At 44.8% G+C, this 17,157-nt stretch overlaps 1 protein-coding gene across 5 annotated transcripts in view; it reads left to right on the forward strand.

Annotated features, from left to right (window-relative positions):
• Window positions 1-17,157, forward strand: part of atp2a1 (ATPase sarcoplasmic/endoplasmic reticulum Ca2+ transporting 1) — a 54,084-nt gene that overhangs the window by 5,197 nt on the left and 31,730 nt on the right. For 2 of the 5 annotated variants that reach the window (XM_079521254.1, XM_079521256.1), the window contains exon 2: window positions 15,845-15,981. In XM_079521254.1, coding sequence (XP_079377380.1) covers window positions 15,864-15,981 — 118 coding nt within the window. In that variant the 5' untranslated portion in view covers window positions 15,845-15,863. Of the gene's footprint in view, window positions 1-10,300; window positions 10,442-15,581; window positions 15,706-15,844; window positions 15,982-17,157 lie in introns of those variants that run through there. The other 3 variants (XM_079521255.1, XM_079521257.1, XM_079521258.1) reach the window with 3 other exon arrangements.

Genomic DNA, 17,157 nt, shown 5'->3' on the forward strand with positions numbered 1-17,157 from the left:
AGGCTCCATATATGGAGCTGGCCTGTTCTGACATCACAACACTCTATATTTGGTCATGCCTGACACAGAACTCCATAGGAATAAAGGGACACAGAGAGACCGATACAGAAATCTCCATATATGGGCATAAAATGTACTGACCTGACAAAGATCTGCTAAGATCGAAACGTTTATTCCGGTCTAGTTTGTCAAATTGGCCAATGTTCGACCAGTTTTTATAGTTTTTAGTATATAGTATAAGTTTAGCTAGGGGGTTCCTGGATCCGCCCAGTCGGTTCACTTTTCTGTCCTCACTTTTTATCCTCAAATCCAATCTGACTAATCAGTTGTGGCGTCCTCAATTTTCTGTCCTCACTTTTTATCCTCAAGTCCAATCCGACTAATCACTTGTGGCGTCCTCAATTTTCTGTCCTCACTTTTTATCCTCAATACGTACAATCGTACTGTACATTGCTCAATCAAATCATCGCTATGGGGTACACACTAACGCGCAAAGCTGGGCATAGGAGGGGATAGCGCCACTCAATTGTTGAGCTTGTAGATCAGCTTCTTTCTTGCAGTATATTTATCAATTTGGCCAATGTTCGACCAGTTTTTATAGTAGGCCTATAGTATAAATTTAGCTAGGGGGTGCCTGGATCTGCATTGGATGGCAGTATAGCTTATGTAAAAAAAAAGAAAAAAAAAAGAAAGTTCATCGATTATTCGGACCCATCCTCTCCTACATAATATCCTGTATTGGACAGCTGTCTGATGTCATAGAGCAGTGTATGTGGTCCAGCTGCATGCTTGCGGGTTATACCATGCAGTCCAATGCTGCAGCTAGCTTTCCCCGGAAGGACAGATGTTCCATCCAGGCTATTCCTCAGAGCTCAGCAGCCTAATAGTCACTGTTTCCACACCTAAGCGCAAAACGGTCGACAGCCGCGCACGTCTTAAGCTGTGCGCAGCTTATTTTCCGAGTTTTTAGACAGCTGGTGGATGGAAATTAAGCTCCACCTCCGCGGACGACTTGTGCGGAGGAGAGTGTTTCCGGGAATCTGGCCGTCGCGCAAGTCTTCCGCGGAGGTGGAGCTTCTTTTCCATCAACCAGCTGTCTAAAAACCCGGCAAAAGAAGCTGCAGGCAGCCGAGAACGTGCGCGGGACGGCTCTTTAGATAGTGTGGCAGCACCTAGACAGGGAGGAGAGCGGGCAGCTGAATTATCGGTAGACATCCTCTGAAGGCGTGGCATTGTAAGGGGGAAATGGTGTACTCTCAAACCCAGGACTTTCATTCCAGACCAGGGTGACAATTCCTACTTCAGAGCTCTTGGTAAAGTCTCATCATTGAATGTTCAGACAGGATCACAACTGCAGTTGAACGAGACTTCTTTTTTTTTGTTCTCCTTTTTATCCCTTTTTTTGTTTTGTTTTTTAACCTTTATCTAACCAGGGTAGGTATGGTGAGCTCCCCACTCTGGAAGCAATTGGGGGTTCAGTGCCTTGCTCAAAGGCACGTCAACGGTGTGGGGGAGCGGTGGTCAGTGCTGGGGGTGGTGGAACTGGGAACCTTTCATCCACCAGGCACGCTCTCCTCAAGCTTTAGGCCACCGCTCCATCGCTGCCCCCAAAGGTCTACTTTGACCTCTGCCTCATCTTTCTCCTCTTACGCTTCAGCCTGCGCTGCCGCTTCTTCTTCCACTTGGCCCTCATGTTGCCTGAGCTGAGTCTCAAGGCAAAGACAAAAACAACCTGTTGAGTTTGTTCGCTGTATGAGTGTTAGAGATTGCTGGGACCGCAATGACTTATAAACAGGTGATGCCCTTGTCACCATGAGGTCACGCTGAGTCAGTCATGCCCAAATATGGAATTATGTACCATACGTGCCCACATATGGGGTCCTCAAAGTCAGATTGGAGTCTAAAGATTCTGATTAGCAACAGTGCTAACCATAGCAATCTGGTATTATACGGACTGGGTAACCATGACGACTTAAAGGAGTAGTTCACCCCAAAACAATCTTATTTTCTACCAATTACACATGCCATATGAAGCCTTGAATTCATGGAGACTTATTTGTCTTTGTCGCATTGCTGAGCCAATAATGTGATGGCCGGGTGGATGGTCAGTAGGAGACTCGTGACACTCTTTGAGTCACCTACTGGATACACTCTGCCGGTCATCAAATTATTGGCTAAAATAAGTATTTTTGCGGTGAACTATACTCCTATTAAGAACACAGTGCCAGAGTAGGCCACAGAAGACCCTCCACTCATAATTTTTCCACATAATGTTTTTTGAGGGGCGCTAGCCCCTCCTATATCCAGCTTTTGGTGTGTCTACAAACTTTGTCCATTAGACAAATTCAGAAACGGGTCTCATGGTTGCAGCGAACATATATGATTGATGTTAGTCTTCTCAAACCTTACTCTTTTACCTGCTTTCTACTAACACTAACTTTACAAAGATGCCCAGAACATCGGGATGAACTTGTGTAGTTTATGGCTGCTCCAACAGTGGTGGCAACATTCAGATTTGGAGAGAAACTGAATATCAAAAAATACACCGCGGTAGCTGAGACCAGAGCCATAGGGTAATGGTTGAGACGAAGCAGTGAAAGGTCCTAAAAGATACATAACATCAGTCTTACCCAATATCCAATCATTCTGTTGTATGAACACAAGGCTGCTGTACTTTATACCTCATACTTTAAATGCTTAGTACCTGTTTCTGTATACACAAACTTAAATTCCCATTGACTATGAATGGAGAATTTTACGTCATAGTGTCTGAGCAAATACGTCAGGATGATAAGAGTGCTCCTCACTTCACACGGGTGTGATTTTATACTTCTATATAATGGCAGTCAATGGGGTTCGGAATCCTTGCCCAAATATGGAGTCATACATAGATGTGACAGACATGCATTAGATCAGTGGTTCTCAAAGTGGGCCTGGCTAGATGAGGATTAGCATGATTTCTCTGGCTAGAAGAGACAAGAATCATTCAAGTAATGACACAGATAATCCCTGTTGGATGGAAACCTCATGTCCAAAACTGTTACTTTTCCATATTCAAACTCAAGTAGCAAAAGCAACAGATCTACAAGCTTGATACTCATTGCTTTGTGCCACGTTTTGAGCTTGTGGAGCTGCTACTTTTGATGCGTTTGTGTGATGCTGTAGTGTGAGCATTGATTTACGAAAAAACCCCACAAAGTTAGAATATGGAGATAAGAGGTTTCTGTGTTGGGCTACTTCTTGACATTAACATTTTGGAAACCACTGTCTTCATAGATCAGTGGTTCTTCACCTTTTCAGGCGGGGACCACCCAAAAGAATCATATTTGAACTGGGGACCCCCCCCCCCCCCCCAAACTAATCTTATTTGAACTGGGGACCCCCCCCCCCCCCCCCCCCCCCAAACTAATCTTATTTGAATTGGGGATCCCCCTCCCTGATAAGCACTTGGAATTGTAGGAATTGAGGCGTTACATTTTGTTGACACGGTTCCATAATGCCTCGCAAAGTTGTGAGCTTGTAGATTGGCTGAATCAAAAGCGGCGCAGCTTTTGATTCAGGTCTGAGGTCTTTGTTCCTTTTTGTATGTATTAAAAAGGTCTTAAAAGTCCTTAAATTGTCACGTCTCTGTTATCTGTGCCCCCCACCCCCAAAGACACTTCTCTGTCATCTGTGACCCCCACCCCCAAAGACAAATCACACCCGTGTGAACTGTATGTATAGGTATATATGTCCGTCGGTCGGTCGTGTAAGAATGGTGGTCCCTTATTGGCTGTTGATGGCGATGTAACTAAGGTACGTTTCAAGGTTGGTATAAGGTCAATAACGGGTCTAAAGGATTTAGAACAGCTGTTGTAATAGACATTAGCAGTACTTGCGCACACTGCTTGCGCAGTATGGCCTACTTGTGTGCAAGGCGCACGTTGGCACCTCGACAGAGTGCATTTCTAGTTGTTAGCCTATAGTTACTGTGCTCTGTACTGTATTGTAGTGGACTGTGCACTGTACTGTACTTTGTTTTTTGATACAAATCTTTGAGAAATGACAGTTACCGTGTGGGGGTCCCCGCGGTGTCCCCGGAACATCCAGACCCCCAGGAACGCGCCCAGGGGGGGCCTGGTTCTGGCGTGGCGTGCCTTCCCGCGTCCGAAACTGTAGAGCAATTACAGAGTTACCACGTGGGGATCCCCGGAACATCCAGACCCCCAGGAACACGCCCAGGGGGTCTGCCTTCCCGCTTTCGAAACGGTTGAGAAATGACAGAGTTACCGTGTTGCAGCTTTCTGTGCTCGGACACAGGGACACAGGGACACGCATACGGACAGACACACATAGCTCCGTAATGGAGAGGAGGTACCGCTCAAAAATCATGTGAGGACATGATGTGCCCATATATGGAGATCTCTATAAATGTCTGTCCTTGTCCCTTTCATGGCCATATATGGAGTTCCCTGATATCAGTATATGGGCATATATGGGCCTGGCCATATATGGGCATATGGTGGGGGGGGGTATACTATGGTACGTACACTGCACGTACAGAGTCGGTGCATTTATTGTAAGATGGTCAATGCCCGTGTGGATTGTGACGCAATGCGGTTCTGCCCCTTTGTGCCAGACAGATATTCTGCCATCTTGGGTTTTCTTCACAAAATGATTATCTCTAGCATCATGTGATCAAGGTGTAACAGTTTTTCATGTTCTATTCTGATTGGCTATGAATGATTGACTTCCAAAGTTGCAGGCCCTGGGTAGCCAACCTAGCCTGGCTGGTGGAGGTCTGTGCTCTGAGGAGCTCATGCACTTTTCTAGTTACTAATGCCACCTGACCTCGTTTGTCCTTTTGGCCTCGCAATACCTACTGTATTAAGTGAGATACGCTGGTGGTAATGACTATAGAATAGTCTAGAGATCAAATATCAGTACACTGTAAACATAGCCTACATAATGGCATGCCTGCTATTCCTGCCCAGCCTGCAGTAAGTAACTAATTACATTTACTCAAGTACTGTACTTAATGTACAATTATGAGGTACTTTTACTTTACTAGAGTATTTCCAATTTTCAATACTTCTACTCTGCTACATCTTGGAAGCAATTATTGTACTTTTACTCCACTACAATTATTTGGAACTTTAGTTACTTTGTAGATTTGGATTATTACAAACGCATACATTAACCACTTCAGCCCTATTTAAACTTTGTCTATTTGAAAATAGCCAATCTACAAGCTCACAATGTAGATCTGCTATTTTGAAACAACAAGGTATTCATTGACCTCAGTTGAATAAAACATTTATTTTCAAACACTAGTCCTAAAGATTTTCCATTTTCAATTGTGGATGCCATGCATGCTAATTTAGATCAAATCAACCAGTTCCACTGTTGGGTCATAATGGTGGTTAGTTAATGAATTTAAAATCATATTACAGTTAACACTTTTTTCAACGTACAGTTTTATACGTTGATTCCTAACCACGTATGTAACTGAGAATACCTATGCTTGTAGGGATTATCAGTAGGATGTGTTGGGAAAGGCTTTATGGCCTTATGATTAAAGGACTGTATCTCGCCTTAGGCGTAGGGGGAGGGAGCTGGTGAACTAGTCAGTAGCAGTTAGCTTGAGCCCAATGATTTAGGTACCTCCTTGATGTATAGTTCTGAATACTTCTTACAATATGAGATACTTAGTAGTATAAGGTATCTGCCTATGAGATGCTTAGTAGTATAAGATATCTGCCTATGAGATGCTTAGTAGTATAAGATATCTGTCTATATTATATATGTTCTTCAGTGCTTCTGGACACCGCACTTTATAGGGAGACATGACTTCGTGGATGATTTATTTCTACACCAACAGAGACTATGATGAATATGATTGCTAGTAGTGCAACTGTTAATGAGTTAATTTGAATCGCGTGTGGGTTCTCAGACCGTCCAGAACGACACTTGTTTGTTTTATTGTCGTGTTTACAGTACTTGTATTACTGTCCGTATGATTGAGGGCCAAATATCTCCACACGCGTCGTACAGTAGTATTTCAGAAATAGACATTGTGTGAGAATATGTTAGAAACATCTGTGGAGTAAGGCTTATGCAATTAGGAAATGCTTCAGGGATTGTTGTTATGGATTCCTAGGCATGTAACCCATCACATCGATTGTATTGATTTCTGTGTTGGCTATTGAAAGATGTTAAAAAATATCAAACGTACGACCGTGCTGTGAGCTTGCATGCTATTTTTGAAAATGTTTTAACAATCTTGTGAGAACTGCTGATTTGGAAGGCATTATTTTGTAGAATGGGCCTCGGGTCTTAATGGGTCAAAGGTTATGTTGGCGTTATGCCTGATTCATATAGTTTCATTGTTGGCTTTAGGGTTATGGTTAAAAAAATGGCAAAACATTGTTAAACTGGCATTCATGAAACTTAACTGTGAGAAGGGGGGAGGGGAGGCGGATTGCGGTGATAATTAGGATGATGAAGGGCAGGTGTGTGTGTGTGGGGGGGGGGGGGGGTAGACGCTCACTGGACCCTCACAGCTTAGGTGCAAAACACGAGCGGTTGCCGAGCGACCGTGTCCACCGCACCACCGGGGCCTTTTAAGGCCTGGGGATGTGTGTGGTGGGACAACGGGTCAGCACGCACACACCTACACACACACACACGCACGCACGCACACACACACACACAGCTAAAAATAACACCACAATGTGTGTCTGTCTGTCTGAGAGAGAGAGAGGTGGAAACCTCATATGTTAAAAAAAACTAAAAACTAAACTCTTACGTTTCAAAATTCAAAAGCATCGAAAGTAGCAGATTTACCACAAAAAAGAAAAAAAAAGTTTGTATATGAAGTGGTTTCTGCCTGACAACAAAGATATTCTCTCTTCTCTGGGAAATCCTCATCCCTTGTCTCTCTTTTTCTCTCTGACACACACACACACACACACACACACACACACACACACACACACACACACACACACACACACACACACACACACACACACCATCTCCTTTTATAAAAATACCCAAGGACAACCCCCACTATTAATAGGGAGTGTTGTCAACTGGCCTCGGAGAAATGGGACCTTCTGTACAGCTAACTATTTTAATAGCTCATTGTAGACATGCCCTCTTCCATTGTCAATTATTCCAATGTTTCCAACCTGGTGGCCGGGGGTGGGGGGCGGGGGGTTTAATGTGTCTGTTCATTCATACACAACCTGGAAAGCCAGATTCTTTCCGTCCCAAATGCATTCCACCACCCATATACATTTAACCACATTAAAGGCACTAACTACAGAGCGTGACAGATAAGCCACACAAGAATATTTCACATCAAACTATTAATTTGGAGATGGCCCTTTCTTAGTCCACTTCGTCCCAGGTGCTTCTGAGTTTATTCCTACTAACAACAGCACATGTTTAGAGCAGTGGTGCTAGCATATTGGGATATACTGTACATAGGTGTGGGAGGCATATCTTTGGTCCGACGTCGTAACAGTCCAACACGCAATATAGTCCGACACCCTATACGGCCCTAACCCTATACCCCAAACCCTAACCTAACCTCCCTAACCGCACGCGGAAGCCACGGGTGGCATAATTTCAATTTGATTCAACATAAGAGGCAATTAGGGACATAGCTTCCTTCTAATACCACGCAGAGGGCGTGTCTCTGTCTGGAGTGCTGTACTCTGGCCTGTTTGTGGCTGGTTGGTTCCCATTATAAGAACAGGATCTGATCGGGTGTATTGGAGTGAGCCGGCCCACAGTATGTATATGTAACATAGTGACCAAATATTCAGCCCCTCAAACCGCCCTATATCCCTCAAACCGGCCGCGACCCTTAAATCAATGTGCACATTCATCATCGTGCACATGCACATGGGCAGCGCGGCCATTCATGCATTTTGATTATTATTACAAAACATACATTAACGACTTCACTTATATACATTACATTTTCGGCCATTTGAAAATAGCCGACCTTGAGCTTGTAGATCGGCGATTTTCAAAAGATTTCTATACATCTATACATTTGAGGGAATCTGCCTGTGTTCACAATCGGGTGGCCAAGTCATAGACCTCACTCACTTTACCTCTGCGTTTTCTGCCTGTTCTGTTCAGCAGTTTGTGTTCACAATTGGGTGGCCAAGTAGACCGTGACATATGCGTAAACTATGCAGAAGTGCCGTTTACACCTGTGCTGTGAAGTCACTAACTTCACCTTTGGTTCTCTACAGAAGCATTAATATTGTTGTAACCGGATGCAGCATAACATCACAAATGAGCCCAGAACGTTGGCGTTCTGTTCAATCACTGCGGATGCAGTGACAACGATTGGCTACACCCGATCACGTGACACACCCGTCCTGCAGTGCAAAGCATGTTGGTTTACAGGTGCATGATGGGAAGCCAAGTTTTTAGTGTAACACCAATGTATTTGTTTCCCTTAACAATACGTTTATACTTAGCGCGAACACATTAGGGACAGACATCATTGACAGCTTAGCACTATTCCAGTCAAAAACCTGTCACACACTCATGTACACATTTGTGTGTTTGTGCGTGCATACACACACACACACATTCACAAGCATTCTTCCGATGTGTACACACACCTGTCTATAATGCATGCCATAATCTCTGTCTGTCGCTCACTCTCTCTCCCTTTGTCTCTTTCTTTCTCTCTCTCTCTCACACACACACACACACACACACACACACACTTGAACATACTGTGACATACTCGGAAATGTTGACACTTGTGTCTGCAAGGTCACATTTCTATATTTTATCACACAGCTAGTGCTCCATTTGTCTTTGTATTGCTGCGTGCACGGCTAGTGTGTGTGTGTGTGTTAGTGACATGTTCTTAAAGAACAGCGTGTGCTTGTGTGAACAATGTGTGTGGTGACCTGGGGGAGACGATGAGTGAAATCAGCACAAGATCAAACACTCAGCATCCAGCCCTCTTTCCCTCTGTGTGTCTGTATGGAAAGTAACCAAGCAGCCTATACATTTACTCAAGTACTGCACGTGCCAAAACTAGTAATTGGTGTACTGACCATGGTATTACTGTGCTTAACTGACCAGCCAACTGGCCTGACCTGAACCCCACAGAGAGTATGTTGTATTTGTCAAGAGGATTGTGTGTGAGTCTGTGAGACACTAGACTCAACAATACAAATTAGTTTATGGCTGCTATCAAAGCAAACCATAACACCTTAACTTAGCACGGGCTGATCACCTCCATGCCACGCCCGTTGAAATTTGTTCAAAAGTAGGCCAGACCAGCCTGGGCCGTGGCTCAGCGGTCCAGGCACCTTGGCCGGTAGTATAAGTCTGGCAGTGTGCCAGACTTAATCAAGAGTATATGAAAGTTTCACTTTTCGAATATTACGGAAGAAAATGTACTTTTCCACGACATTCAAATTCTTTGAGAAAAGGCACCATCTAAGTTAGCCAGGCGCTGAATAAAATAATTATTCAATGAAAAAATAAAAAAGACATCCAGTGCGGATTCTTGTCACATTTTCATGTACTTTTGGCTGAGCTCTGTCTGACCCCTCCTAGTCGTCATGTTGGTGGAGCGCTCCCTCCTGTGTCCGTCACCTCTCGTTCGTCATGCTGTCAGCGCTGCTCCTCCAGGCCTTGCTGCAGCTCCCTACATGGAGGCAGGCACAGGGTTAAATATATACGCTCAAACTCCAACAATGTCTGGCTTCTAGAAGTAACCTGCCAAAGACAGCGCAGCGGCGCATCCTGCCTGTCTGCTGGAGCTATAGCCACAGTTACAGGCACACATGCTGCTGCTGCTACCTGCCTGCTTCTCAGAGTGGCGATGGCCCAGGGCTGCTCCTGGGGGTTCCAGGCGGTGCCCTGTACTGTAAATGATTGATAGTTATAGGGACCAAACGGACCCTTACGGGGGGGGGGGGGGGGTCTGTAACTCTAAAGACAGTGTACACTTGTCTGTTGGTTCCATTTTGTACCCTGTTCAGAGTTAAATTACCACCACTGAGGACCGATTGGGGTGCCAAAGATTTTAAATCGATAATTAAAAACTAATGATCAACTGCGGATCTGTGGCCTGTAATGCAGTGGTTCTCTGAGTGACCCCCACAATAATGATATTATAATTATATTATGACCCCCCCACCCCGCCTCTTTCTTAAATATTATTTTCCAAAGTTTCAACAGTTCTTAGAGTATAGTTTGTTGAGGTATTAAAAAAAAGTCACTTCACTGACATCTGTTCACCTGTTCTACCCCCCCCCCCCCCCCACAGGTTGAGAAACCACTGGCCTAATGCATATCAACACTAAAGGGCATGCTTGAACGCTGGTTGAACAGCATCACTTATTTTCAGCGGACATCTCTTGCATCTTTGTGTTTCTTGAGTCAACCTGCCCTGCCAACAGCCAAGGAGGTGAGTTTAGGGAGCTGAAAATACTCTGCACATTCACTGGAAGGGCTAAAACACAGTTCACCTCACATCACATTATCCGGTGGATGAATACTGATGTGTGACTGGAATTATGTTCAGTTGTTCACTGTTTTACTTTTGAGACAGGATTACTTAGCCCAACCCACTCAGTGCCACATGTATAAGTGTTCGTTCATCCATTCTAAAATTCACTGCGGGTTCAAAGTGAACACTACATTTTTGGACACATTGACTTATTTATTTGTCAAATCAGCCTTCGTAATTTTGGGGATAAACTAATGGCCGTCCTCATGAGCAAATATACAATTAATAGTGGAATATTGCATATTCACCGGCGTTAACCCATTTGGCTGGCCAGTTGAAACACTTTTTAAATCGGTTTGATTCATTGCGTAGTTATGGCACTTTGTCAGAGATGAATCGGGGCCATGTTGGTGTTGGCTCAGCTTCGTCATGGCAGGCCATACGGCTCTGAAGTTAAGAGGAAGTGGCTCATTCTCATGTTCCAATCTCTGCTGGGAGGAAACTGTACCACCTTCCGAGGCATGAGTCTGGTGACTTAACACAGCAACATGAGAAGACACTAGTGTGTCCTGCGGTGCTCGCGCATGCAGGGACACTGTCTTGCGAAGAGCGTATGCCTGGACTTGGTGAGCCTCCAGGTCCTGTTTTTAGGCGTGCGTGGCAGCACAGTGATGATGCAGGTGGGGGACAGGAGAGGGAACAAGGGCTACCAGCTGGGAAATGGAGAACAGAGTGAGATTTTCAGGTGAGAGATTGTTGGAAGGAATCTGTCCACACATGGGAACCGTGACGTTACTGTTTGCCCCCCTGTTACAAGCTTCACATTTCCCGTCCAGCCATTTTCCCAGAACACTAAAGCTCTTCTTGTTCAAAGGTTTAGTCCTGGAATATGGCGAGTGTCTGAGTTGAAGGGTGAGCAGGAGGGTAGCAGATTTTATGACACAAAGACAATGCCATGTAGTTTGTGAGAGGATGTCAATCACAACACCACTTTATGTCCTTTCATTTGATGCACCGTACGGCCATCTAGCAGAGTTGTTAAAACTGTGTCTGTCCTCTGCCTGAGGTCCTCTGATTCAGCTCTTCTATAGGTTGCTGACCAAGTGTGACCGACCGGTCCTTTGCAGTCATGGCCCGTCAGGAATGGCCTGCCGTTGGACCTCAGGCTTGCTATAGCTCAAAATAAATATTATTGGTGCTAGTTTAATTTAACTGTTGCTGTCTTATTAAATCCTACTGAATTTTGTTGTACAATTGCTTCTCTTTCATTTGTATTTTTATAAAGAACTTTGTAACATATAAGAATTATTATTATTATTATTAATAATAAACAATGTCCACTTTTCCTTTGGATCATTTATGTAGCGAGCCCAGAGGTCGTAATCCAGGACCAATGGGGAATTCTAGGAAAACTTCCAGTGTTCCTGGGCAGCTCTCCCTTTTTCCTTGGCATGACCTTCAGACCTCGCTCGACTGTTGTCGCCGCGACAGTGACAATAGTCCGCACATTCTCCAGCCCTCCGTGAAAGAACACAGAAATTCTGCTATTGTGTTATACGCTGCCAACCCCTCTTCAAACAGGGCTATTTATACCAAGACAGCACAACTGCTGCTATAGGTGCAGTGGCACGCGTCACGCCCCTCGCTGCCTGGCACCACTGCCCGTAATACTATACACTGTGCCAGTGGTTCCCAAACTCTGGGAAGGGACCCATCTATGGGTCACGGACACTTTTTTATGGGTCCCTTTATTTATTTATTTTTCTATATTTTGTTTTTAATTAATATTATTTAAAAAAAAAATCTAAACATTCCCAATTTCATGAATAAATAAAAGAGAAATTTAAGAAATTCCATAAATTAGAAAACAAATGTTTAAGAAGTAGTAAATAGCTGTTCTACAAGCGCACAACGTGGAGCAAAGTGATGCGTTGTGAGCTTGTAGATCTGCTTAATATAATATATCAGGATCCTAAGTTTCAATATTCATTCATCATAAGCCTGTCATCCCAGTAAAGTTGCTGTTGCTAATTGACACTTTATTGTTCAAATTTGAATGGGAATAAAAATGTGGGGAAAATGGAAAATAAAATATCTGCGTATACGTTACCCCTGCAAAATTACGGATTCCGCCTTTTACAAGAAAAAACGAATGCCAAACTCCCAATCATTACATAGAACAAACTGACCCATAATGATGTCTGTGTCAAGTGTCACATTTGCACACGTATATTGTCCACGGGGTGGGTACAGTAGGTGGGTTGGGTGGGTGAAGTGCGTGTGTGTGCGTGTGTGTGCGTTTGGGTGGGCATGCGCGCGCCCGACAGCATTAACACTGCAGCGTGTTATCAGTATTAGAGCCCGGTGCTTAGAATGAGCCGCGGTAACCTGATCCCACAGGGAGATTGAGCTAAATGTCAGTGAGCCGTCTGCAGCTTTGCACGGCTGAGTCTGGTCCACACACGACCACCCATAGGTCAGTCTGGTCCACACACGACCACCCATAGGTCAGTCTGGTCCACACGACCACCCATAGGTCAGTCTGGACCACACGACCACCCATAGGTCAGTCTGGTCCACACACGACCACCCATAGGTCAGTCTGGTCCACACGACCACCCATAGGTCAGTCTGGACCACACGACCACCCATAGGTCAGTCTGGTCCACACACGACCACCCATAGGTCAGTCTGGTCCACACACTGCTGCTGGGGGGGAAATGAAAAATGAATAAGAATCCTATTGGATATAACGTGAGTGCTGGTATTCCTTTCTATGAAGTATGAACAGTATATAATTCATGTTGATCTGACCCCCCATGCCAAAGCACCAGCGCTTGCCCAGCAGTCTGCTTTGGATGAGGTTTCCACCCATTTGAAATGACCTATAAGGGCCCATAGTGGTTCCACAATCATTTAGCTGGGGACCCCCTGGAACCCCCTCAAGGACCCCATGTTGAGCACTGCTTCTCAAACATTTTCATGTCAAGGACCCCCCATTTGAAAAAAACTAAACTAAAAACTAACTACTATAGAAAGTCGGGGACATGATTATGTGGAAAAACATGACCAATATTAAAGCTACAGTGATTGACCTGCTTCCCTGTCAGAGCTTATTAGACCTTTTACCTTATTTATTTTATTATAATGCGAGGTGGTTCATTGGTTGCTTTTGATCATTGTTCATTGGTGCAGTGTCCAACAGAGCTGCCATCACCGAGTCAGACGTGATGAAGTACAAAAGGAGGCTTTGTCTTAACCAATTAAAATCGGCAAAACATCTAAAATGGCAACTATACAAGCTTGCAGCACGTTAACTTTTTTTTTTATCGCAGAATCGACCACGACCACAGGGCTTATAATGTATTTATTCTCAGAAAGGACTTCTCCTCACTGCCTTGCTCAGAGCAGCACCCCAAGGGGTCTCCCCCCCCCCCCTCCCCCCCAAACTCTCCTCAATTCACAATACTTCTAAGTGGCGCATGCACGTGTCTCCTCTGTGTCTGCCTCCTCCACTCTTAGCATCACCTCTCTCTTTCTCCCTCTTCGGATGTAGATGCACACACACACACACACACACACACACACACACACACACACACACACACCACTTCTTTAAGTGGTGCAACCACTTCTTTAAGTGACTATGTTTGTGGGTGGCTGGCTGGCTGGGTGGCTGGCTGGGTGGCTGGGTACGTCTGAGCACGAAAACAGCATGGTTGTTTTTCACCACCTGTGCGCAACCTAACACACACAAGCACATATTAACTGTATATATGGTGATTTCGGGTGTGCCAGTATAGTACAGTGACAGTACAGTACAGCAGGGGTCTGCAACCTTTTTTAAATTAAGTGCCATGTTTTCATTTTCTAGATCGTCAGTGTGCCATATCAACATTAATAGACACCACGTGAAAAATTCCAACATATTTTGCTTGTCCACAAATATAAGTTTTTCCTTTTTTAAATATTTTCTTTCACGTTGTTATAATGATCATTAGAGTCAGGGCAATAACAGAGTTCAGTTTTAATGATTGTAGAATGTAGGATGTAATTTACACACAAATGTGAGGGACAAATGTGAGGGACTCCCCATATAGACACCTTCCCTTGCCCGGCTGGACAGCAATATATTTTTTGTACAGTGTACATTATGTGGACGATGGTGACATTGATCAATTCTTGATTAAAAAAAAAGCTTCTAATATATAATTTTCCCCAAAATCTATACATCTCACACTATTAAGGCAACAGGCCGGTTCCACACGCTGCACAAGGTGCCCTTTTTCACTTGAGCACCTGCCCCTCTAAATGTCTGTGCACGCCACTGTACAGTACAGACCGTGGTCAGTTTCTCACAGAAGTAATGTTTTATCAGTCTCATACTTTTTTCATGCACCATACGATGTCTTTGATGTCTATGTGTGCACGTCCCTGCACACACACGTGTGTGTGTGTGTGTGTGTGTGTGTGTGTGTGTGTGTGTGTGTGTGTGTGTGTGTGTGTGTGTGTGTGTGTGTGTGTGTGTGTGTGTGTGTGTGTGTGTGTGTGTGTGTGTGTGTGTGTGTGTGTGTGTGTGTGTGTGTGTGTGTGTGTGCGTGTGCGTGTGCGTGTGCGTGTGCGTGTGCGTGTGCGTGTGCGTGTGCGTGTGCGTGTGCGTGTGCGTGTGCGTGTGCGTGTGCGTGTGCGCGTGCGCGTGCGCGTGTGCGTGCGTGCGTGCGTGCGTGCGTGCGCGCGCGCGCGCGCGCGCGCACACACACACAGACAGAGATGCACGCTCACAGTAGCTGCCCTACCTCCTGCTCTCCATTCCACAAAGCGTGCTACATGTTCCCCAATGTGTGCATCTTATTTTCAGCTTGCCAGGCAGTATAGTTCCCATCTGCGGTCGTCTGCTCCCCCGGATAGCCCCCCCACACCCACCCACTACCTCCATTGCCTATTCTTTGCTACATGGGGCCATCCCTGCGCCCGGCCCCTTCTCTAACTTTTTAGCAGCCAATGAGGGTTGAGTGCACATTGTGAGCGAGCACCAATGAGGCCTCGTTTTCATGGCGTATAAAACTTTTCAGGAGCCTTTGCCAGGTTGCACTTTCTGTCAGTCTGAAGGCTCCGAGAGAGGAGAGCGCTAGCAGAGAGAGGGGGTTGAGAGAGCGAGTGAGAGAGTGTGTGCAGGGGGTTGCCAGCTTTGATCCCTATCCCACACTTCATCATAGTGGTGGGTAAACACAGCTATATTTCTCTGTTTTAACCCTTAACAGGACTGGAGAGAGACCTGGCCATATTGAAGTTATCCAACCGAATAAGTGTCTTTTAAAGTGCTGTTCCTTGACTTTTTTTTTTCTTCTCCTTCTTCTGAAGCCTCTCCTTTTCAGCGAGGATGGAGAACGCACATGCCAAAGAGTCACCCGACGTGCTATCCTACTTTAGTGTCAGCGAGGAAACCGGCCTAACGCAAGACCAAGTCAAGAGGAACTTGGCAAAGTATGGGCATAACGGTGAGGAAGATGGATGGATGGATGGATGGATGGATGACAGATGATGGGATAAGCCAATGGATGAAGCATTATCGGATTGAGTGTGATAGTGTTTATGTTTGTGATTGTGATTGACGTACTTTGCTATCAGGTAAAAATCATCAGATGTCTATTTCTTAGGAAGATAACAAAGACGGTGCTGGAGAGGTTGAGCAATATGGAAATAAACACAGGAACAATCTGGCAGTGATTCAGAATTAGAAAGGGAAATATTTTCTGGCTTGGTGGGCTAGTTGGAATTTTGATGCATGAGCATGACTTTGTGATGGTGCAAGTGACACCCTCTGAAGGTCACTCTCGGGGAGTGATGATTGTCAAGCAGGTGTTTCTCAGTTTCAGGTTCCAGGACAATAGCTACTGGTGTTTCTGGCATTTTAGGCCTTCGGGGATTTTTATCTCCCCACAAGCCCTGAAGCCACATCAATTTGGTCTTCCTCATTCGGTTCAGACGTAACTATTGTCAGTGCAGGGCACACAAAAACCTGCAAGGCATTTTGGATTCATGCAGACCAAAAGTTTAAGAGCTACCGGTTTACATAATTCAGGAAAATTACCAAGGAGCTGATCATATTTTAAAACATTTAGGTTGGCAGTGACTCAGGGGGTAGAGTGGCCGTCTTGGAACGAGAAGGTTCCGAGTTCAAGCCTCAATACTCCCTCTGGCTTTGTGTCGTAGTCCTTGAGCAAGACACTGAACCCCTAACTGCTCCCCAAGTGCCGCTGGATGGGTCAAATGCAGAGAACACATTTCCCCATAGCGATCAATGCAAGTTAGCTAAGACAATAAATCATGATACACACAAAGGGAGATGAGAAACAAAAAGGGGAAGGATGATGGTTTTACTTTCAGCGCTAGCTTCAATTATCAAGCCGTATCACAGCCCTATCAGTGCACAGTGCATTTAGCAACATGGCAAATAAGGTCATTGTAAAGGTCAGACAGTTAGCAGTAAATAGATAGATAGAATACTTTATTGGCAGTTTAAGAAAATCACAGAAAATGACATCATTTTAAAAAAATGCCAAATGGACTTAGACACAAAAAAGCCTTCGCTTGTTTCCATTGTGGTCCAGTGTTGAAATACCAAGAAACTTCAGTTGCTCTGTTAGTTTCCATGCAAATTCTAGCAATGAACT

This window comes from Electrona antarctica, assembly GCF_951216825.1.
Source record: "Electrona antarctica genome assembly, chromosome: 14".
NCBI classification, from domain to species: domain Eukaryota; kingdom Metazoa; phylum Chordata; class Actinopteri; order Myctophiformes; family Myctophidae; genus Electrona; species Electrona antarctica.